The following is a 23,345-nucleotide window of genomic DNA, read 5'->3' on the forward strand; positions in this document are numbered from 1 at the left end:
TAAGCAAAGGTGGCAGAATTGAATAATCGTACTATATTTTGGGAGAGAAATATATATGATCTCCTATACTGCATGTACAGCTTTAAGAATACGACGTTTTATCGGTGAAGGGCGGCTGCACCATTCACCAACCAACCGCAATAATAATATATTATTAGGGAGCCCCTATTACATTCGCAATAATAATATATTACATTGAATGTACCATACACAATCCACAAGAACCACACAAATTGTGGGATCCACATAATTGTGTGGTTCTTGTTGCTTGTGTATGATACATTCAATGTAACATAGCAAAATCCATATTATTATTGGTTTTGTAGTTGCTGTTGTTTTAAATAAGAATATTTAGCCAGTAAAAAAAAATAGAGAACTTTTAGAATCCTGAAAATGAGAGTTAAATAATTCTAAGCCGCTGGAATATTAAATTTTCATGTAAAACGTTAAAAAAAATGTAATAGAAAAAGGGAATATTATTGGACTGATGAAGTGAGAAAACGTCTAAAAAGAATTGTTTGGTCAAACTTAGTAGGTATTATTTGAAGCCCACTTTAAGATCGTGTTTACATTTTGGATTGAAGCGAGAATTCTGAGGAGTGGAAATCCTGAGATTAGGAGTGTGGAATGGGAGTGAGAGTAGGTTGTATACTTACACTGGAGTAGGAGTATGGAATTGTCTTGGATTGGAAGTAAATGATTTTAAATTATAATTTTACCCTTTTTTAAAGAAATATAATTTTTAATTACAAAATTAATAAAAAATATATTAAAAAAATAAAATATTTATTTTATTATATTTATAAATTATTAATAATTATTAATATTCTTAATTATGTAAATCATAATTTTTTATTAATTTTAATTTGAATTATGTAAATAAAAAATTATTAATAATAGCAACACAAATAAAAAATTATCATTGATAATAGAGTACAAAATTAATATTTTCTTAAAATAAAATATTTATTATTATTAATTAATTAATATAATAATATTATATTTTCAAATAAAGATATAAATATAGTAATATTATTAATTCTCTATGAGTATAATAATATTATTTTTAAGTAATTTTAACTTAGAATCAATGTAAATTATTATTTTTAACTAAATATAATAATATTATATTTAAATATGTTTAATATTATTATTTTAATAAATTTAATTTATAAAATAACATACTAATATTATTTAAATAAATATAATATTATTTATTTTATTTTATTAAATTTAATAAAATAAGTATGTTTATTATTATTATTTTTAATAAATGTAATTTATAATATAATATAATAATAATATTTAAATAAATATGATATTATTTATTTTATTTTATTAAATATTATTTATTTTATTTTAAATATAAGAGTAAAAAAGGAAGAGGGGGAGTTGATTCTCACTCCAAAATTTGGTGGGGCCCACGGAGTGAGATTCCCACTCCCCCTTTAAAATTGTAAGTAAACACTGGAGTGGGAAGAATCAACACTTCTCACTCTCACTCCAAAAAGTAAACACTACATAAGTCTAGTTTAGGACTCTAGGTGTTGGAAGCTGAAATTTAGGTATGGCTTAGAGAGAGAGTGTGTGTATAGATATATAGAGAGAGAGAGAGACAGAGAAGGGGGGAATTAAAAGTGAGTTTTCACTCCAATTACTGGTAATATTGAAATTAAGAATAAATTAAAAATAATAAAATATAAATTTTAATACATTTTAAGATAAAGTACATTGTATTAAAGACTGTATTTTTTTTACTTTATTCCTGATTTTAATGTGATTAGAAATCTCTGATTAAAATTTTTGTAAAAGGATCAATGGTTCCTAAAAATGATTATACTTATTTTTATATCATTTATTAGCTCTTACGTCTATAACTAATGGATGGTTAAGATTAGATTGATATAACGTAGATTTCTAATAATAATTTATTACTGGTATATAATTAGTAATTCTGATACAAACTATTAAAATAATTAGAATTATCTATTTTATTTATTTAATTTTATGGTATTAGTTAATTTTGAACTAGTCAAAAGTAGTTGCACTTATTTTGTGGAGCCACATGTAATTAGTGGAGCATTATGTGAGAACATACTTAGTGTTACTAATTTTTAGGTTGTAATCCTAAAAAAGCTTCATTATATAAAGCTTGATATTATTCAATAAAGAGGGATCATGGGTTTATTATTTTGGTAACATAAAAGTTGTAATTGGGAGTTTATTGGTTTCTCGAATAACCAATACTTATTTGGAGGTTTGAGTTTCCTCAAATTAACCCCATTTGTCATCTAATTTTTCTATTTAATTTGATTTCTCCTGATAAACTTTAGTGTTCGTATCATTTAGTATCAGAGCTTGATAACAAATAAGGAGTAAATCCTTACAATGGAGTGGAGACTTGAGAGGATTCAGAAGATGGTGGAGGCTATGATTCTTGAGCAAAAGGAAGTTACCAAGAAATTATTGTGCAAAATGGATGAAATATCAAGAACATGGGATGCAAGGTTGAACTCATGTAGCCATCATATCAAGCATGAGAAAGAAAATTCTATGTCTTCGGTTGAAGTTCAATGTCTCCAACAAAGTGATAATTTGGCAATTGCAACCCATGATGGAGGTGTTAAACAATGCAGCAAAGTAGTGGCGTCATTGAAGAAAATTCCACAAATCAACATTCAAAAGGTTAGAGTTTTCTCTTACAAGTCAAAGATGCAGAGTGTTTATTTTAAGGACAAAACCACAATTTCCTGGCCACCATGATGAGAAATTGTTCATCGGTGAAGTGCCAAAAATTGAGATGAAGAACATGGTTGGACCAATGGAGAATTTTCAAAAGAGTTTCAAGGCATCATTATATCTAATTATGAATTGGAAATGGAAGAGAAAGCAAATATTTCAAAAAAATCTACCCTTGAGGACAAGGGTATTTTGAAGGGGGAAGGAATGATACAAACTATTAAAATAATTAGAATTATCTATTTTATTTATTTAATTTTATGGTATTAGTTAATTTTGAACTAGTCAAAAGTAGTTGCACTTATCTTGTGGAGCTACATGTAATTAGTGGAGCATTATGTGAGAACATGCTTAGTGTTACTAATTTTTAGGTTGTAATCCTAAATAAGCTTTATTATATAAAGCTTGATATTATTCAATAAAGAGGGATCATGAGTTTATTATTTTGGCAACATAAAAGTTGTAATTGGGAGTTTATTGGTTTCTCGAATAACCAATACTTATTTGGAGGTTTGAGTTTCTTCGAATTAACCCCATTTGTCATCTAATTTTTCTATTTAATTTGATTTTTCCTTATAAACTTTAGTATTCGTATCAAATTCTTAATTAGCATTTCTCCCTCCTACTTTTTGACTTATCCCTCTATCGTTTTTTTTTTTCACTTATCACTTACTTTAAGGTTTTTTCATCTTCTCATCAATTATTTCACTTCCAACCTATTGACAATATTTTTCATGCACTTGTAATAGAATTCCAGTTAAATCAATGTTGTGAAAATTTTAATATACTCGCAAGCGCACGAATCTAGAGATAAAATAGTAGTAACGAGGTCAAACCCACATGGATTGTTATAAATTAAAAAGTCTAATTTAAATATAAAATTAATATTAATCCTAACCTAGTTGAGCAATTTGAATTTTTAAGAGAAATTAAACGAATTAAATTAATAAAATAATTAAAGCAAATGAGAATTCAATAAGACAAACATTACCAAGGTTTCAGAATCCACTACTATTCAACTAGTAATTATCTAATTATTAATTAATCCCCAATTTTAGAGTGACAATTCGAAATCAATTTTTGTCATCTCATGGATATAAAATTAAGCCCAAGTAATTAAATCTAATGTAGGTTCTTTTTCTGCTTAATAGTATGACATCTAATCATCCCATGTAAACATATTGAATAACAAAGAGTCAAAGTTTTCCTAAGCACTTTATGTAAACAATTTAATGAAAGACATAGAATCAAAAATAATCATGTATAAACTTTATAGATCCAAGCATAAATTTAATCGAATATTAATCCTAAAAATCAATAATGCATGACAGAATTGATGGAAGATTTAATAACATTCAATTAATCATGTGAAATAAAAACTACAATCATTAAAGCACACATGTAGGGAATTAATTAAATAAAAAATAATTATTTTATTGAATAAAATTTTATCTTTAATCTCAGTATAAAAAAATTAACTAGATATAGTTGAATTGGAAGCAACAAAATTAATAAAGTCAGTCATGGGAAGCCGAATTGTCGCTGCTCTCGCTATTCTTCTCGGCGGCTGCTCTCTTTTTTCCTTCCTCTGGCGGCTGCTTTCTCCGAAGGCCAAAGTTTACCTTTCTTATGTAGTCTTTAAAATGAGTCCCACCTCTTAAATTCTAAAGCCAGAAGGTTTGGCCATTTTATGTGTTGGTCTTGCACGTGCACTCCACTTGGATTTTTCATTCTTTTTTTAACGCCATACAATTGCTTCTCACGTGATGGCCATACTCTTCTTTGTCTTCATGTGCATGGATGAATGAATTTGTCTTGAATTCACATGTATATTTGCTTAATTGCTCCTAAAATCAATCAATTAATACCTCCAAAATTGAGCTCCTTTATGTCCTTTTTTATTCATAATTTCTGATTAATTCTTTGTTCAATAACATAATTCAATTAATTAAAAATAACTAGTAATTATATAATAAAGAGTAAAATATGTATATAAATTATGCTCATCAATCAACTGACTTGAAGTTGAAGAACTTTTTATTTTTTGAAACACAAATGCAATGACCGGTCTTCAAAGTGTACTTATGAAAAAAATATTATTTCAATGGAAATTATTGATTTTTATTTAAGCCAATATTAACAGATCCACAGTTCCTCACACAACTAAAATTATAGATCAATGATGCTGTTTAAGCTTAGATAATATTTGTAATTTACTTTATACAAGCTCTAAATGAACTTTTATCTTCTAAATTTGCGCTGTGTTTTAATTTTACAGTAGTAGAGATTGAAAATATTTTTAAAAAAGGCATGAATAACTGTTTTTTTTAAAGCGTACTCCCGTTCTTTTTATTTTTCTCTTCAACAAGTTTTTGTTATACCATGAAGATGACGAGAGAGAAAATCTAGGCCCAAAAATCTATATTATTAATTATTTATAGATATACTCAATATAATTAATTATATCTTTAACAATTAAAAGATGGTGTGAATATAAGTGTAATTTTTAACCAATAAGCGCGTAGATCAGCTGTTATGAGGCTGTTCTAACTTAACCAAAGTCTTAGTGGTCCTACCCGACTCGAATTTGAATTAGTTGGGGTTCAATGTGATCTTCGAACACTAGATAATTTAATACACCGAAAAAAATAAGTGTAATTTTAAGGGTCATTGATACTCCCCCCCTCCATACATATATATAATTTCTCAAGTGCGGTCATTTTCTTTAATGTGGAAAACGCTCTTAAGCAGCTTGGTTTAAAAGAGTTTTTTTTAATAAACTATAAAGTCGCATGGTTTAAGAGAGTCAAAAGCTAATTCTCTTAAATCTCTTGGTTTAAAAGCATGTCCACATGAAAAAAATGATAGTGCCGACACTAAAGAGGGACTGTGTACATGTGTGTGTGTGTGTGTATGTCTATGTGTGTGTCAGTTTCTAGTGGAGATGTCACTAAAATACAAAAAAAAAAAACAATTTTCAATCATATAATTTTACAATAAGCAATTTTTTACTTTATTAAAGTAAAGACCAGATGAATTAAACAACAAAAGAAAAACACACTTCAACGCAATGAATTTTATCTTATAGTGTATCAAAATTTTAATTTGTTTATCTTTTAACTTGGTTCTTATTATATTAAAACAAGAAATCTACTACTAGAAGGGGATCAATTATATATATGCAAGATAACTCCATTCTACATAGTTATTGATTTATACCAAAATATTGAACAATATAATTCTTGGGTTAAAATTCTATTCAATTTGAGATAGAAGATGTTACCAATATGTGTTAACCTTTCAGCAACATTTAGTTAGAGATGACTAACGGGGCCAGGCAAGCAAAGGAAGGCCCATCTATGCTCGTGCTAGTGTCGTGCCTTTCCTAATTTTCTTTGTTTAAACCTAGCCTAACACACGTGCCGTGCTCACTCATGCCATGTCGGTGGTCGTGTCATGTCGCGCCTAAGAAAAAAAGCATGATAAACTTTTTTATTTTTAATTTTTTAAGAGAGCATGCCAAGTTGTTGGCATATTTTTTTCTAGCCTATGTACTGTTTTGGATCCATGTGTCTTTAGTCAAATTCAATAAAATAAAAAATTCAAAACTTACATCCATATTCAATAATAATAAACTAGTAACAGTAAGAGAATATAATATTAATTACTAAGTTAGACTCAACACTATCAAAATTCTTTTTTAATGCTAACAACAACAACAATAATAATTTTTTTAAGTAGTTAACTTAATTGTTAACTGGGACTTATATAAAGTCATAAATCATGGTCCATAATAACATTAATACATATTTATAAAATCATGATATTTATAATTTTATTTATTAAAATCATGACATCCATTATTCATTTAATAAATTATAAAATAAATCAATTAGAGTATTTTTATTGAAACTAAGAATTAAATGCATTTGAAAAACTTTCCCTAATAAAATATATTAAAATATTTAATTTCAAATTATTTATAAAATTATAAAAATTTAAGTTTACTTTCATTAGAAAATAAAACGTATTTATTGCAAACTTTTTCACATTCCGTCTTTTAACTTATCTCTAATCGTGTGGTGTTTTTTAAGGCCTACGTGCCTAAAATTTTAAGATTGGCCTAGCTTATGTGCGTGTCATGCGGTACCGCGTATCCACTAAAATACGCTCGTGTCATATCGTGCTGTACGGATACGTACCTTACCCATGCCCGTGCCATGCCACGTGCCGCATATATTTTCAAATCTTGTTATTTGTGAAACATGAAACACACAGAAGCTGCATTCCTATTGAAGTTGATATGGTGTTTGGATCGTGAGAAAATCAAGAAAGAAAGTGAAATGGAAAAGTCTAGATGAATCTATGAACAAAGCTTAATTTGTTTTATTAACTGAATGAATGAATACAAAACTGAATTGATACAACTCTATTTATACTCGTTTAGAAGCTATAACAAACTACAATACAAATAGCAGAATCTTAATACATTGACCAATCATAAAATGCCAGCTGGCATTCTGTTGCATTTAGTTTCTTCCAAGCACTTCAACAATATCAGTCACATGACCTGCACATCAGCACCACATATCAGCTAATCATCATATCATGATATTCCTTAACAATTCCTGAGTCTTTCTCTTGTCTTAATTGAAACAAATTAAGCAATCAAATGATTCCAGTCTTCTTATCTGAGAGTTAAGAATTTTGATTTCTTACTTTTGAATGCTTCCTTCGGCATCTCATTGAGAAATTCAAAACATTAAATACTTATTTTAAGTAGGTGATCTTTTCTAAATAAAAGAGACAGAAGAAAATAAACTAAGAGCTCAGCACAAAACAGCACATGGAGGTTGAAAACTGATAATAACCACATCGCTATTATTAGATAAGAAAAAGCTCAACCTTAACATGCAAGACATGAAGACAATCAGGAAACTTGCAATATCTGATTTCAAACATTATCAACCACAAAGGTACTTATCAGTGTTGACCCTCAATTCTTTACAAAACACATAAGCAGTCTAACTGTGTTCGCCATGACGCATCCCTTGCATTCCAGTAATATTAAAATACTAAAGAATGCAATATTCGGGTCACTAATTACTAACTACGCATTGATTGAAATGTCAGCCTTTCTGGGAGGATGCACAATATTTTTGTTTCCAGGGAAGGCATTGCGAGAGATGTCTACAAGGGCCTTGAAACTATATGGTTCATGCATCGACAGCTCTGACAGAACTTTCCTGTTCAGTTGGATGTTCTCCTTCATCAGTCCATGCATAAAGTTACCATAGTTAACCTGAAACCAGAAAATGATATTAAACAAACAGAAATAATTGAGAGTCAGAATCCCATCCAGATTATATAAAAGAAGATCTAAATATATATGGTTACACCAGATAGAAGGCAAAATAGAAAAATCAACAGAATTTCAAGAAGGAGGCACCCATCGACTAACTTAATGAGATATAGGACATGACGGTCAGCGTTTCAGTTTCAACTTACATTACTCCTAGAGCAGTAACCACTAAGCATACCGTTTCCTGCATGACTATCTAACTGTGTATGCTCTGAGGCTTTAAATTTTCAGTACTAATGCAGGAAGGAAACACTCATGAGTCATGACAAAGAACTGGAATCATAAATTTCTTTAGTGGTCAGTTTAAAAGCATTTGTGTCATATGAGGAATCCAGCTAACGTTACAAAGAACGACTAATGCCCTCGACAATGAAGATATACAATTCATAAATAACGTAATGCCAATCAATGTCGACAACTCCATACCTATTGTTTAGGTTAGGTTAGTGGGGCCCCATGATTAGTGGGTAGGCCGTTTCACCCCCAACCAGGAAACTTTTTAGTTAGGCTTAGTGTAATCAAACCATCCTAGTCCTTCAGAGGATGAAGCTTTGAAAGTAAAAGAAATCAATATTTTGAGTATCCAGGGGTTGTTTGCCACCCACTAGTCTGGATTTCATAAGCTATGAACATCTTGCTTAACTTATCTAGCTGGCTAGGATGGTCAAGCTATGCAAGCAGATTCACAGCAAAACCCAAGCATCCATTGGATATGAGAGACCAGACAACAGCATACTAAACTAAGCATGAAAAATGGACCAAAGGCTACACGGAAGAAGAGTATATGATTTAGTAAATAAAGAAAACAACTAGTAGTTAGTGCTAAGCACAGTATTCTCGGAGAAGTAGCAGCCAAGTAATTCCCTCGCAAGTTGCAACCCACACGAGAAGAGTATTTCAGGCATTGATAAAAACATGAGTATTTCTTAGAATGAAACAAATGAATGGAATTAGCAACCAACATATCCTATTTCAATGAAAGAATAAACTCTGATAAAAAGTTGTTTAATATTCCACTAGCAAGTACCAACCATCAACCATCAATAATATGACCGGCTTTTCCAAGTTTTAACTAACTCTAAGCAGATGATTCAAAGCCGCAAGAATAGGATAAGAAGAGCGAGGATCTGAATAATTTTTTAGATAAAAACAGGAAGAGAGAGAGAGAGAGAGAGAGAGAGCAAGCATGAGCACAGAGAGAGAAGTGGACAGAGAATGGTGAAGGAGGCAGCAGAGGCAGATGCAGAATGAATCAAATAAAGAAATTAAAGAGAAGAGAAGACTAACGCCGTGTTGGCGAGTGCCGGCGTTGATGCGTTGAATCCAAAGGGAGCGCATGTCACGCTTCTTGTTGCGGCGGTCTCTGTAGGAATACTGCAATGCTTTCTCCACTCTCTCTCTTGCTATTCTTATGCAATTTTTCGCTCTTCCTCTGAACCCCTTTGCCAGCTTAAATATCTCCTTCTTGTTCATCCTTTCTCTCTTTTCTTTAATCCTTAAACAATGATGAATTCGTTCCTTCGATTCTCACTCTTCTCTTCTCCTCTCTTCTCTTCCCCAGCGTTTCTGCTCTTCAAATTTCCTTTAAACCCTCACCTGATTTCATTTCGCTAACAATTCTCCCTTTATTTTCCTATATTTCCGCTTTCACCCTTGGGCCAAGGCTAGCTGCAATACACGATCCCTTTGTTTGGGCTAAAGATCGAGCCCAACAGGTAACCAGTCCCCAACTCATTGGGGATGTAAACATGATATATACAAACTGTATGTTATTATTATTCTATTTTACGGAGAATTCCAAGACCAAGTGTGAGAAAACTAGATAGGAAAATCACATGCGTCCCACGGCCACACAGACACATCAGATACATCTAACACGTGTCCGTTTGCCAGAGAAATTAAGCTAGGCAAAATACACACAAACTTATCTATCATCTCTCGTCGACTTGGTGAGTCTTAGATGGAATACATATTCTTGGACACAGATTACAGAGACAGAAATACAGTCACACCACTAAATCAAGACAACAGCCCACAAATTATCTACATCAAACGAAACGAAATTTCGTATTGATTATTAGCCCCATATTCATATTATGTATATATAATTAATTATATATGAGTGTGAAAGTGAATCAAATGAGCACCACTGCAAACAACAAAGATATCGATGATGATATTGCCAAAATGAGAGTAGAACAAGGTGAGCTATACTCTCCTGAGCATGCAATCAAGGTAACAACCACAAATAATAAACAACAACAAGTAGAAGGCCAAGAATAGAAGATGGCCGTGGTGGTGATGATAAGGAGAAACTTGGGAAGCATTAAGGAGAAAGTTTTGGGGAAGCTGGCCTCTGCTTCTGTTCCAGCTGATGCTTTGGAGAATTCAAGACATTTCATTGAGAGTGTAATAAGAGATGTTACTGTTGCCGCTCATGGCCTCACCAGAGATGCCTTGCTTCGCATCAAGACTCATCTCGCTGACTTGCTCCCTTCCCTCTCCCCAAATATCACCAGAAAGGTACGTCTATGTCTCTACCTTCGATACATTTGGTATATGGTTTTGATAATGAATGATACCCATTCTTTAATTAATTATTTTATGAGTTTCATCTCAATTTATTTGATTTTATACACACACACATATACATACATTCATACATATATAAATAATATGTACGTACTTTTTTTTTTAAAGGACGTAGTAATAAGTTATATGGTTTAAATAGTTTAATAGGTTATTGCACTGACTTTATTAAGCTATAGGAGTTAAGAACATCTTTTTAGGGAAAAAAAAAAATAATAAAGACTGAAAAGGACCATATATATTCTCAGTTAATTTAGTTTACTTACGTACTCACATATATAAGCAGATAGTAGATGATGCTGAAAAAGAGACTAGTATTGGAACTTCCGATGGTGAAAAAGAGGAAGAGATTCATCATCGACAAAATAAGCAAGGTGGCGGCGTGAGCGTAGGCGCCCCATTTAGGTCACCTACATCCTCTCCGTTTAGTTCACTAATCAAACCACTATCGCGGCTTTGAATCTGTATGCAAAAATACTCTTTGCTTTTCTTCATTTCCAGTCCTGTCTTGTTTATTGAATAAACAAACTTGAATGGGTATACACATACTTTGTATTTAGTCAACCACGACAACAGCAATAATATTAATGGACAGATTGATACATTATGCAAAAGAAACATAGCAGCCATACCTGCTGCTGCTGAGGGTTCTTGTCCGGGAGAAAGGTGTAGAATCTGACTGAAAGATCAGCGCATGGTAAGTTATCATTGAGAAACAAAATTAAGGGCCTTCCAAATGAAAGGGACCGTTGGTCAGTAATTGCAGTTTCATCATTTTAGTTTGTTTAGAAACTGCAGCTGATCCGGTACATGCATGTTTGGAACTTAATTATTGTATATGTGATGTGTGAGCTGTATATGTAAATTCATTTCATAAAAATTTAACTACACCTGTCTTGTTTTCTTTCGTAGAAGCTGAAATAAGAGCAGCAGTGCTCAACATGCGAAAGAATTTCTTTCTTGGGGCCCAGAAACTGTTCTATGTTACATAAGTCCGCCATTTAATTTTGAAACCATTCTTTTAAGCCTTAATTATAGCTTCGTTGATGACTTCTGAAGCTACAGTGTAAGCAAAAATATTTTGCAGATTTAAAAACGGTTGCTTTACAGTTTATAGTACAGAAGATGAGGAGAAGTAAGATGTAAGATTGACCTTCTATATATCGAGATCTTCTACATGACAAAGTACATATCCAACAATGTTACTGTCATATGGTCTTTCTTTGGCTGCCATACGAGAATCCATAGTTTTATCATGTAGATATTCCAACGTTATCTTTCAGGATTAATTAGTCATATGTTTTGTTGACGTCAAAATGTGGTTGAGTCGGTTAATGGCTAAATATCAGACTTCTTTTATTTCTTGGAAAGCTGCTTCCTAATTTCCAAGAACATTCTGCGACTACGAGTAGATAAATTCTGAACAGATAATTCGCGAGCTGATGATCTACGAATATCTGAAGCTATAAAGGATAGTGAGATGCGTCGAAAGTTTTTTCCATGCTAACTCTTCGATGCTCAAGTGGGCTTATTAGAAAAAATAAGTTTTTTTTTTTAAAAAAAAAAAAAATCTTAGTGTTGATGCTGAAATCTGGGCGAGCTGATGATGGTGATCAAATTACTTTGTCAACGCTAGAATTTGTTCTGATGGGACAGCGGCACTTGTTGCTTTAACGAGATTTTTGAATTATACTAGCACTTCTTTTATTCTGCAACAAGAGAAAAATGTTCGGGACACTATATTATTTTTTGGCGAAAACCCTCCAACATTCAAGTCAACAATCAAGTTTTCTTTCGTAAGGAAAATAACCATGTCACTCACTTTCGTGATATCGAGTGTTGTATTGTTTTACCAAAACTCTTTTTCTTTCTTAGTTGGAAAAATCAAAGAAAAAATTCCCCTTTTCTAGATCTCCTTTAGATCTTATAGGCACATGTGCATGTCGAGCGTTACTGTCCGTTACCAAATTGAATGTGTCACCTGAATTTAAGAATTAATGTGTCCGTTTGCGTAGTTATTGAGCTGCCATTATAAAGCCTAATTGTGTTTAAAACCTAGACGTTACAGATAGACTTTTGAGCAAGGCTCTTTGGTCTAGATTACAAATTAGAACCATGTGACTTGATTTTGGTCTCCTCGCAGTACGCTGGTCGCACTTACGTGTGCGACCAGGTAACCTTCTCCTTGATCTGAGTGACTTTCTTCCTATTCCCCAAACACTTAGTTTAAATTGTGACAAGAAAACAAATAACGTTCCCTCCTTAGAGTTGAACTCATCTTTTTACGCTGAAGCTTTTATAGAGATTGAAGTCTTATTTGTTATAAAGTTTGATTTTTAAATCTCTTAAATCTGATGGTTAGGATTTGGTGATGTGGCCCGTAACTTAGGGCCAAATAAGCAGTTGTTTTGATTAGGTTTTACATTTTGGTGATTTCGTCAAGTATCTCCTCCAAACCTAACTGCTCAAGATTCGGTCTACATGTTTGATGTCATTAGAATTACTTCTTGGACATGATGATTTACTCGAAGTCACCAAATGATCTCCAAACACCTCCACACAACACCTATACCTTCTTGTAGCTTATCTGCTCTTGGTTTCTTTTATTTTGAGAAGAGAATGATAATGTTTGAAAATATCTCATCGTCGTTTCCTCTTTGAAAAATAAAAAGATGTTTATTGACAGAGGAGTGATTTGAGAGTTTAACTAATCAAGACTAGAAACTATCTCGAGCTGACTCTCATAAGTTGGCTCGTGGAATTAATCTCGTCATGAGCAAGAAAGTTTAGCAAGTTTCAAGTTTTATACCTCATCGCTGGCCAGAGTTCTTCGAGCTTCACTCCCAACAATTTGATTTGCTCAGTCTGTTTGAAACTTATCAGAGGTAGTTGAAATTTCGTTTGCATTTAGTCACTTCTGCTTCAGCTAGAACCAAATTGGTAGAGACTGATATGACTTTCTGTGCCACTCCCTACAAACTGCACTAAGAGTCGACTCCGAAATTTGGTGGAGTTTGATTGACGGTTAGATACCAAATCTTTAGGCCAGTGTTAGATTTATTTGTTGGGGAAGCAGCTTGCTAATCTCCAAGAACATATTGCAACTACCAACAAATAAGTCCATGAGTAGATGATCAAGAGCATTTGAAGGCAAAAAAGATAGGTACCGAGAGTTTTTTAGGCGTTATATAACTTCCGACGTTCAAGTCAGTATATAAATTTACAGAAAAATAAAATAGAAATTTCTATTTTTTTTATGAAGAAAAATTTTCAGGTTAAATTGTGACAGAAAAATAAAATTTATTATTTCCTCTATGGAGTTTAACACCCCTGGAGCTTTTTATAGAGGTTGAAGTCTTACCCTTTTAAAGCCTTCTTTGTAAATCCCTTAAATATTTTTTTTTTTTGGTCTGAACCACAAGGTGGTCTTGAGTGGGCTCCAACTGTGGGAGACACCTTTAAGCCCGTACCACAACCCAGACTAATCTTTGCTCGCACCGGGTCGGCCCGTAAGGGGTAAAGTGCTGGCCAAAGTGGTGACTCCATACGAGAGCGGAGCTTGAACCCCTGACCTCTCTTAAGGAGTGAGAGTGCCAAACTACTCTCAGCAACCAACTTTAGTTTAAATCCCTTAAATCTTGATAGTTAGAATTTAGTGATATGGCTCAAGTAATGGTTGTTTTTGCTTCCTAATGACTTGTCAAGTATCTCCTTGAAATCTGCTCGAGGTAATTGGAATTACTTCGTGATCAAGGTCATATGCTGGAGGTCATCAGAACTAACTCTTGGTTGAGGTGAGCTACTTGAGGTTAGAATTCAAAACACCTCCACACAATCTCACCTCCTCGTTGTTTATTTGTTTTTTGTATTATACTTTTACTTTGAGGAGAGCACGCATGAGGATAGCAGTTTTACATTCAATTGTCATTTCACAGCCAGCATAGCGAAAAGGATCCTGAGGGAGGCATGCATGTCTGACCACTAGGGAGAATCCTTAGTGAAGTCAATCGCCTCTTTTAGTGTAAAGCCTTTGACAACAAACCTGACTTTATATCTTCTCAGTTTCGATACTTGAATCTCCTCCTCGATCCTGGAAATCCATTTGCAGCTAACTGTCAAGAAGTACATTTTGACTGCTTTGAACTCATGTGACTTTAAAGCTGGTCTCAAAATGGCGCTTGCCTCTGTCGTTTAAAGCTTATGAGTTTTAGTAACTGCACGCATGTGGTTTCATCATTTTGGTTTGCTTAGAAAATGCAACTGATCGGATACATGTTTGTAAATTTTCACCATATTAATCCTATGAGCTGTAAAATCTATATTTCACATAAACTAGATTTATTTTCTTAGAAACTGAAAGAACATTTATCAACGTTCAACATGCCAAAGAATTTCTTTCTTGAAAACAAAAACTGTTTTAAGTTGCATATATAAAAATCATAAACAGTACTTCATATTCAAGGTCCGTCATCTCCATCTCCAATCAGATTACATATGTCTGAACACTCCACCAAACTGCACAGGACAGGAGGAAATGCCATTAATAAATTACAAAAATATATACAGTATTCTTTGACGGGAAAGTATAAATCCTTACTTTATTAACAACCTTTATTTTGCAAAGCTCTTAAGCACAATTGGTATTCGACCGCTTACTGTTTTTTTGTTAAAAAATATTTGTCAGTAAACAAGAAACCTGAGTTCCATTTCATCTGATCCCAGATTTGCATTAATACTCTTTGCGCTTTGGGAAAACATTGTTTCTTGCTCTCAACATCAAAAAAAGGAATGCTTAGCCAAAGGTCTTCTTAATTTGATATCAAGTCCTTTCTCACGACTCATGATGCAATGGAAATAGACTCATTGTTGAATGAAACATCATTACAAAAGCTAAAAACCAGTAATTAGATGTCCAAGAAATATGTAAGGGTATCGTTAAATTTTAAGAAATAATTAGTTATGCAGAACAACTTCATGCTTTTGAGTACGAGCAGTAGTAGTTAAAGGTTAAGAAGAAAACATTTACCAGTATCGACGGCTTCGAAACCCTTCCTTGAAAACCACTATTGGTCTGTAAAAGTGCAAAAGCATCAATATATATATAAAAGATGTCAAGGTCAGCCTACAAATTCAGGTGAAGGGCTTAATTTTCAAATAAGTATGACTTTCAGACTATTAATTCTACATATTACTTCGGCTAGCATTTCTTCCAGATTATACAAAGCAAGATTTCCAGTTGACTGGAATCATAAACCAAATAGATTATTGCTTGTTGCTTTGCTTCATTTTGCACATTGTACTAAAGCAGCTTTAGTTTGATCTTGTACGAGTAAGTGATCAAAATTATAATCTTACTGCAACTTGAGGTATAACTTTAACATCAATTAACACAAAAATAAACTTTGCTAAACAAATGAAAAGGTGGAAAAGATCATGGACTAAGGAGCTACCTATCCAGAATTGAATTAGATTATCTTTTATATTACCTACGGACATTCAGAGGGCCTTCGCCGGGGGATCCATCGCCTCCTCGTATGCAAGTTGTGACACATTTGATAGTGCATGACTCGGCTTTCCTAGACTTGGGTCGTTGGATTCTAGGCTTTCTGCAATCGTTTCCCGAAGCACAATCACCGGAAAGCTCCTGAGGAATGTTTGAAAGTGTCTCCGCTTGATCCTGTGGGGTCCCAATGCCGTCTGAGGCTGCAGCGGCTATAACTACAGCAGCTGCAAATAAGCCAGAGGCTGAAGCTGCTATACTGCAGCAACAGTTCCGACTTGTTTTCTTGATGAGAGTTTTGTGGTTCTTCCCGCTGTTAAGATACGCAAAGTTAATTGAGATTCTGTTTAAAAGAGCTGGAGTTGCGACATAAATGGGCATTATGTTGATGGTAGTGTCTCAAGGATGAGTTTTTTTAATTTGTGCTTTCATTTTCAACAAAACTGACGAGGAGTTAAAGAGGCCAGACGCCAAGGATATATTATCTTATCTCTTGATGCCGTGGTCCTACTTCTACCGAGTTTTTAATCATGAGCTTTGTGTATCCTGTGTTTCTTGGAAAGCTGGCTGATCCAAATGTGTTAAAATCTCGTCCGTGCAGGCGCATTGTCAAGATTATGCAGAAAACAACGTAACAAACGAGCTGTTCGCGAATCGCGATCCATCAACATAACATTTTCAAAATTATTATTATTATTATTTTATAGATTAACATTTTCATTAGATTGAATGGACCTTTTATTCAAATTCAATCTTAGCCGGTAACCACACTCTGACATGAGATCAACCTATATAAATCAATCCAATACAATCAATTAATTTTTAATTTTTATTTATTTTTTAAAAGATCACATGTCACTCTCATATTTAACTGGAAATTTTCTTTTAGCATAATATTTGGAGAATTGAAGTGTATATATGATAATAAAATTCATTAATCATAAAATATTGAAGTAGTTAATATATATATTTTTCAATTGTTATTAATTAATGCCCGGAAAAGCAATTTATAACTTCCAAATTTTTATTTTAATCACACTGATTGGGTCAAAACAGATCAGTTTGTATCCGATTTTACATTAATTTAGATTTATTAGATTTCAACAAGTGATTAGATCCAGTTAGATGCAAAATATAAAATCCAATAAATAAAAATTGAACTTAAATTGGACAAAAATCACTGAACTTGAACCATTAAACACCCCTGATCATAATCTCTTCATCAGCCAATAAATTCATAACAGCATCCCATCAAATAAACTGCAATTTATGCATTCGGGTTCACTTCCTCAAGTAACATTGCATGCCATCACCTGGTGAGATCCTCTAGTTTTTCTGTTAGGTTTATTTCAAATTTGGTTAATCCCCAAGTTACAACCAGCCAAAATTCACCGACTTACCCACCTAACCGGTTCGTGCTTCCCAGTGTTTTGATACTCATTGGAGAAGATCACACGGCTACGACCACCCGCTTCGTTACCCCTCAAATTTTTGTGCCATCTCATGGTTAAACTCAATACATAACATGTTCTTGCATGGAAGGCAAGTTTGCGAGTAAGACAGTGCTCTTTTTTCCATACCCTTTGACCCTTTGACAAAATGAATTAGTTACACTAAAATAATAATAATTAAAAGTAAAAAAAAAAATAAAAATTTAACAATGTTCTATGAGAGGTCTGCTATATATATCACAAACAAAAGAACCCACTCAGCCGGAAGAAGACACATTCTGTTGATAACTTTACATGGTATTGTATACCTCCAGTTAAGGGGAAAACTGCACATAATGGTTAACTAGTCTCAGAAGGTGGTTAAGTGTTTTTTTCTAAAACAGATAGTGCTGGTGTCAAATAATTATTTGCTTTATCAGGCAAATGTGCAACCTGCAGATGGATCAAATAAGAATAATCAGTTAAAAGTGTACTAGCCAAGCCAGGGGGGAAAGAAACATAATGGAATAATTTACTGATTGGTTCTCTTTACCAGCTCATACAGCTCCTTCCCTTGCTCAGAAACATACTCATAACATACCTGCACGCAATTGAAGAACCTTAGTTCCCTCCCATTTAAAACTATGTAAAAAATCAAACAAAATACAACTCACATCAAAGCTTTTGTTCCTTGCAGTTGAATCATGCAATGCCTTAACACAGATATCGGCCACATCAGCACAGCTGATGCCCTGAATGAAGAGACAGAAGGTAAGATTGGATTTCAACCATTATATTCATTGGTCAAACGGGCAAACTGTTCTCACCTGTGTAATCCTGTTTCCTTGATCAAAAATTAAAGCACGCTGGCCACCAGGTTCCTCCTGTAAGAACCAACTTATGATTATTTTCTATGCAGTCTTGTAATGTTAAACAAGTAATTAGCTCAGAGAAGATGGTTAAGATTTTTTAAATTTGTAAAGCAGTGATGGCATAAGTTGAGACACCCCCCAAAAAAAAAAAGGCAGGCATTATTAAATATTTGAAGAGGTTTTTAGTATTAAGTCCGAAACAGCAATATTAGTAGCACAGAAGATTTACCTTAAGGGGACCGGGGCGAATGATTGTATACCCAAGGCCTGATCGTCTCAATGAATCTTCGCCATCCTAAAGAAATTTGTAAATATAGACACGACTTAACTGACGAAAAACAAAAATGAAATGAACTTTTGACACAATATAGAGAACAGAAGAAAGTGAGAGACTAACCCTCTTGGCTTTAAGAACCTGCTCCCTTCTGCTAGGTTCTACCCCTAATCCTGTGCAAGACACTAAGACGAAGTCTGTTTCTTGCCCAGTCTGCAAAAAATCCACTAACACATTTTTTCAAGGCTGCGGAAAAGGGGAATTTGTTGTCTTCAAACTGATTTGCACATACAGAAATGTCATTTAGATAAAGACAAAAATAATAAATATTTTTACCAAAAGAACTTCATGCAATCCCCAAAAGGATTGATCTGCTAATAATGGTACATGTTGAGTAGAATGAAAACAAACAGGCACTATCAATATTCTGCAAATATCATCTCATGGATTCTTCACAGAAACTATAAATCACCCATTTATGTTACAGTTATTATGCTCTGAAAATTCAGAGTATTATGCCTAATGTATCAGTCAGTAAATCATACTGCTAGGAGTTTATTCTCAGAACTGGAATCTTATGTCATGTCTAACTTCCACTCTACCCCATGATTCACAAGAAGACACTCTTGAAAATAGTCTAAGAAGACAGAAATACAGCACAATCTTAGAAATGGATACTTCATACCCAAGCATATACAAAAAGAAGTTTGCTCAGAATTACACATTAAAAAACTTACAGGCAAGACTTTTATATACTCCAATATAAGCTTAAAGCTTCTTAGGTCTTGCTTTGCTCCAGAAGGTCCCTCAACAGGTCTCTGTAGCAAGAATAACATATGGAATCAGCAGTGTGACCATGAATGATACAGTTGCACTAACAGTTTATGAGAGATTATAAATATCACAAGCAGCCAGTTTTCCGGTGCTCTTCGACAAATTAATTTTTGCAAATTTGGATTTTGACATGATGCCTCCTGTTAGGACCATCATCATGTGGTTCGGAGTTTTTGGTAAAACATCAAAATATATCCAAATTTTGTGCACTATTTTAAATTTCTTACATGATTTTGATGAATAAGGGCTTTGGTTCATGCTTGGATACAAATTATTATGGCATCAAACTTGCATTTCGTGATAAAGAACCTCAGGAGAAAGCAGTTGAACGGAACAGAACATTTAGAGACCAAGGCCTGGCTCCCTGGTTAGTGGACAGCCTTACCAAGACCTAGGTCTTGGATTCAAGTCTCAAAAGTGTGCTTGTATGTTTAATTAATAATTTTTTTAAATTAAAAAAACAGAACATTTAACATAGCTCGTTAATTACATAATAGAAGGTCCACAGATATAATATTCTTGAGCTCAAAACGGGAGTAGGAAGATTAGACAACTTTGTTAAGAAATCAACAAACTACGTTAAAACCTTACTGAAATCAAGTAAATTCCTAATCATAAAACTATCCCTAGCAAGATTATAGTAATAACACCAAAACAATAAAAATAAAGTAAATCATAATGATGAAGGACAAGTTAGACTTATCTAGGGGTCATTTTTATTTTGGTCGGATTAAGTTTCGTCTTACTTAAGTGCATATTCAAAAAAGAATAACTCCCACCAAGATAAAAGAATCAAGGATTTTGAAACTGAAAGTTAAAATTTGACATCAATTATTGCTTGATTTGCTTCAATTAACTACACTTCATATATCCACTAGGAATTCAGTATCATCATATTTGGATGATAGTAAACCAAAAACATTTGAGCACTGAGCAGATATTGTCTCAATAACAGAAAATGATAAGCATGCAGGATTCTCATACAAGTTTAACAAAATAGGAAGCAAGACGACAAGGCAATTAACATGATTGCATAAAAATCTGTGAAATCATCAGGGAAAAACCTGTCGTCTGGGCTCAAATCGGATGGTCATTGTGTGTACAAGGAAAGGATCCATTGGTGGATCATCTGGTTTCACAGGGCGGAAGGATGAAAATGGCACTCTGACCTGCCATTTTTGTAGAGGTGAATTATGGAGAATACATTCAGGCTTGCAAAAAATTATAACAAAAGAAATAATTGGGAAAATGAGAATTCAACAGTTTACTAAGAAATAAGAGGGCCTTACCCTACAAAATCCTACTTTTGTGCTAAATCTTGCAAAATACAATTTACTTTGGCTTCTGTCTGCCGAAGGACCAGCTTCAAGGATTAAAACATACGATCTTCCATTCCCACCAACAGAGAGAACTAGGCCTTCATACCTAACCAGGAAAAACGATCATAGAGATGTGAGAAGCATCTAATTGGGAAAGTGAAAAAATCCAAAAGATTTCCTAAAGCCAGCAAATACTGAATCAAAGAATCCTACCTGTCAAGGGTGCAACCCAGAGGAAGTGAAAGCTTTTTTGACAGTTCAACATACCCTCCTCTGGTGAAAACATATCCTAGATTTGTTGAATACAATGAAGAGAGTTAAAGTCGGATAGATGAAAGATAATCTCTCTCTCTCTCTCTCTCTCTCTTTCTGTGTGTAGCTGCCATAATTTTACTACAAGATTAAATAAAAAATCACAGCAGTTTGTCGTGTACAGGTTTGAAAACGGATATTGACTAATGAATGCACCCCTGAATTTAACTTGCTCCAAACAGAACGTAAATAAGAGATCTCAAAGTCCATCAAATTTACCTGAAAAGACAGCATCTCCTGTTTCAGACAGTTCAAATTTAGCATCCATTCCTGCATCATACTTAAAAGCAACCACATCCTGGAAATAAGTTCCTTGACGAGCTTCCCACCCATTCAATGAATCTGCCGATTTGAACTTTGCAAGCAGAAGTTTGCTTTTGCTGCTTTTTCCTGCCCGCAGTTGTGCCAATTTATTATTGAAGTCCTGGAATTTAAACAGAGATTATTTTTTGCAGAAATAATTTTTGATGGGTGCAGTTTAACCACCATGAATAATTAGTGATTTCTTATAAAGAGTTCTCGTAAGCAACAAACAAAAAACACAAGTTTACTTAAAGAAATCCAATTAGGATCATTCAAAAGCTCAGAGAAAGTGCAGTGAACACTGCTTGAATAGCATTGCTTTGTTTCAATTAGTGAAGTACAGTGGTAATTCACACACAAATCACTGGGTGCACAGAGAGACTACATTCAGATATAGGTAGACAATTTAAGAAGAGGCCAAACCTGAAATGCTTTAGTAACGTTGTAAACCCCTTGGTAATCAACTCTAAAAAGATCCCCAGTGATGGTAGAACGCGCCGTAGCACAATAAATAATTTTGTTGCAATTTTCAACCGCAGCCTTAAGAGTGCAGGGATCCCCAACATCCCCAATCACTATCTCCACTGATCTGGGAAGCATATCCACCACTTCCTGATCCGCTTTCCTTACCAAAGCCTAAGAATAGAATTACCATCAAGAGCAATTGAATCATAGATGATCACTAAAAGATAACAAAGTCTAGGAGCAAATTGGAAACAATTCCTCAAAATGGTTACTAAATTTCTTATTTTCGAACTAGTTGGTGGCGCCACTTTAACCTGTTAATGTACCAAGTCCTACCATCATGACAAATGGTGAAGCCAACTTAACAATTTGCTTTTCTGAAGAGAAAATGAGATGATGAAGCCAAAATAATGTATAATCCGAGCAAGCCATGTCAAAACATTGCAAATACATCTAACTACAACAGCAGATTCGTACATTCATGTTATTAAAGGCTGAAGTTTTAGTACTACGGGAGAGAGGGGGGGAGAGAGGGAGAGGGGAGAAAAAAAAAAAAAAACACCTTGACAGAGTAACCTCTGAGCATGAGCTTCCTGATGACGATCCTGCCAATACGACTAGTGGCACCAACCACAAGCACAGTAGTATTCTGAGCACCAGGAATAGCAAACTCACACATGGGACCTTCTCTAATCAAAAGCGCATCTAAAGAATCCTTGTCATCGGCTCGAGTAGTTCTAGATATTTGTCCTAACCCGGAGAACTTCCTCCAAACTTCATCAAATATCTGTCGAGATTTCCTCCCCAACCCAACCGGGTTCACGTCATCTAAACTTATAGACACTGGCTGCTGCTGCTGCTGTTGTTGTTGTTGAGTTAGAGCATCTGGGTTAGTATTAGTGTTGCTCTTCTTGGTATTGGTTGATCTTTTGCCCGCTTTTTCCTTATTCCCAGAGCCAGAGGAGGACGCTTTGGTGACAATCATCTGGCCTCGACGACAGTGATGCCATTTGCAAGCGTTCATTTCGAGTGTCCATTTTGGACTGCTGTGATTTTGAAAATAATGCGAGTAGGAATATGCACTGCTCAGTTTAGGATTCGGGGTTACAGTTGTTGAAGTTGCAGTCATGATGTCCTTGTTGTTGGTATTGCATTTTTTTCTTTTTTAACTTGTTTATTTTATAATCCCAGCTATTTGTCCGTGATTTGATATTCTTTTTTTTTTTTTTTTGTGTTAATTTTTATCATTAGAACACCACTAGTAGGTATTTTGGTGAAGATGATCCATAATCTGTGGTGTTGAGAGGCCAAAAATGGAAACAGAAAGTACAGACCACAGAATGGAA

The 23,345-nt window shown here is 33.9% G+C and overlaps 4 protein-coding genes across 7 annotated transcripts; 1 reads left to right on the forward strand and 3 right to left on the reverse strand.

Moving 5' to 3' along the window:
* Positions 1 to 7,660: 7,660 nt before the first annotated feature.
* On the reverse strand, positions 7,661 to 9,704 carry LOC102623378 (uncharacterized). Its single transcript, XM_006488558.4, has 2 exons — positions 9,389 to 9,704; positions 7,661 to 8,041 (listed from the first exon to the last, which is right to left on the reverse strand). Exons 1-2 carry the CDS (start codon positions 9,572 to 9,574, stop codon positions 7,850 to 7,852), a joined length of 378 nt encoding a protein of 125 aa, XP_006488621.1. The 5' UTR covers positions 9,575 to 9,704; the 3' UTR covers positions 7,661 to 7,849.
* A 350-nt stretch (positions 9,705 to 10,054) lies between these two features.
* LOC102623681 (uncharacterized) lies at positions 10,055 to 12,116 on the forward strand. 2 transcript variants are annotated; one of them, XM_052432551.1, is made up of 2 exons: positions 10,055 to 10,624; positions 11,603 to 12,116. In XM_052432551.1, the coding sequence occupies exons 1-2, from the start codon at positions 10,388 to 10,390 to the stop codon at positions 11,612 to 11,614; spliced, it is 249 nt and encodes an 82-aa protein (XP_052288511.1). In that variant the 5' UTR covers positions 10,055 to 10,387; the 3' UTR covers positions 11,615 to 12,116. The 2 variants fall into 2 exon arrangements, with proteins under 2 accessions (XP_052288511.1, XP_006488622.2); XM_006488559.4 differs by lacking the exon at positions 11,603 to 12,116 and adding an exon at positions 10,977 to 11,578 and having other exon boundaries at positions 10,060 to 10,624.
* A 2,895-nt stretch (positions 12,117 to 15,011) lies between these two features.
* Positions 15,012 to 16,775, reverse strand: LOC102623973 (uncharacterized). 2 transcript variants are annotated; one of them, XM_006488560.4, is made up of 3 exons: positions 16,177 to 16,757; positions 15,717 to 15,761; positions 15,012 to 15,205 (listed from the first exon to the last, which is right to left on the reverse strand). In XM_006488560.4, the coding sequence occupies exons 1-3, from the start codon at positions 16,569 to 16,571 to the stop codon at positions 15,148 to 15,150; spliced, it is 498 nt and encodes a 165-aa protein (XP_006488623.2). In that variant the 5' UTR covers positions 16,572 to 16,757; the 3' UTR covers positions 15,012 to 15,147. The 2 variants fall into 2 exon arrangements, with proteins under 2 accessions (XP_006488623.2, XP_052287687.1); XM_052431727.1 differs by lacking the exon at positions 15,012 to 15,205 and adding an exon at positions 15,303 to 15,345 and having other exon boundaries at positions 16,177 to 16,775.
* A 1,078-nt stretch (positions 16,776 to 17,853) lies between these two features.
* LOC102624935 (protein HIGH CHLOROPHYLL FLUORESCENCE PHENOTYPE 173, chloroplastic) lies at positions 17,854 to 23,276 on the reverse strand. Of its 2 annotated transcripts, XM_006488563.4 has the most exons (13): positions 22,562 to 23,271; positions 21,958 to 22,170; positions 21,451 to 21,655; positions 21,133 to 21,208; positions 20,890 to 21,025; positions 20,665 to 20,769; positions 19,504 to 19,584; positions 18,890 to 18,979; positions 18,722 to 18,787; positions 18,448 to 18,504; positions 18,295 to 18,372; positions 18,174 to 18,221; positions 17,854 to 18,073 (listed from the first exon to the last, which is right to left on the reverse strand). In XM_006488563.4, the coding sequence occupies exons 1-13, from the start codon at positions 23,126 to 23,128 to the stop codon at positions 18,002 to 18,004; spliced, it is 1,794 nt and encodes a 597-aa protein (XP_006488626.2). In that variant the 5' UTR covers positions 23,129 to 23,271; the 3' UTR covers positions 17,854 to 18,001. The 2 variants fall into 2 exon arrangements, 1 of the variants encoding a protein (XP_006488626.2); XR_003066848.2 differs by lacking the exons at positions 17,854 to 18,073; positions 18,174 to 18,221; positions 18,295 to 18,372 and having other exon boundaries at positions 18,890 to 19,043; positions 22,562 to 23,276.
* Positions 23,277 to 23,345: the final 69 nt, after the last annotated feature.

Source organism: Citrus sinensis, chromosome 8 (assembly GCF_022201045.2).
Source record: "Citrus sinensis cultivar Valencia sweet orange chromosome 8, DVS_A1.0, whole genome shotgun sequence".
Lineage (NCBI taxonomy): Eukaryota > Viridiplantae > Streptophyta > Magnoliopsida > Sapindales > Rutaceae > Citrus > Citrus sinensis.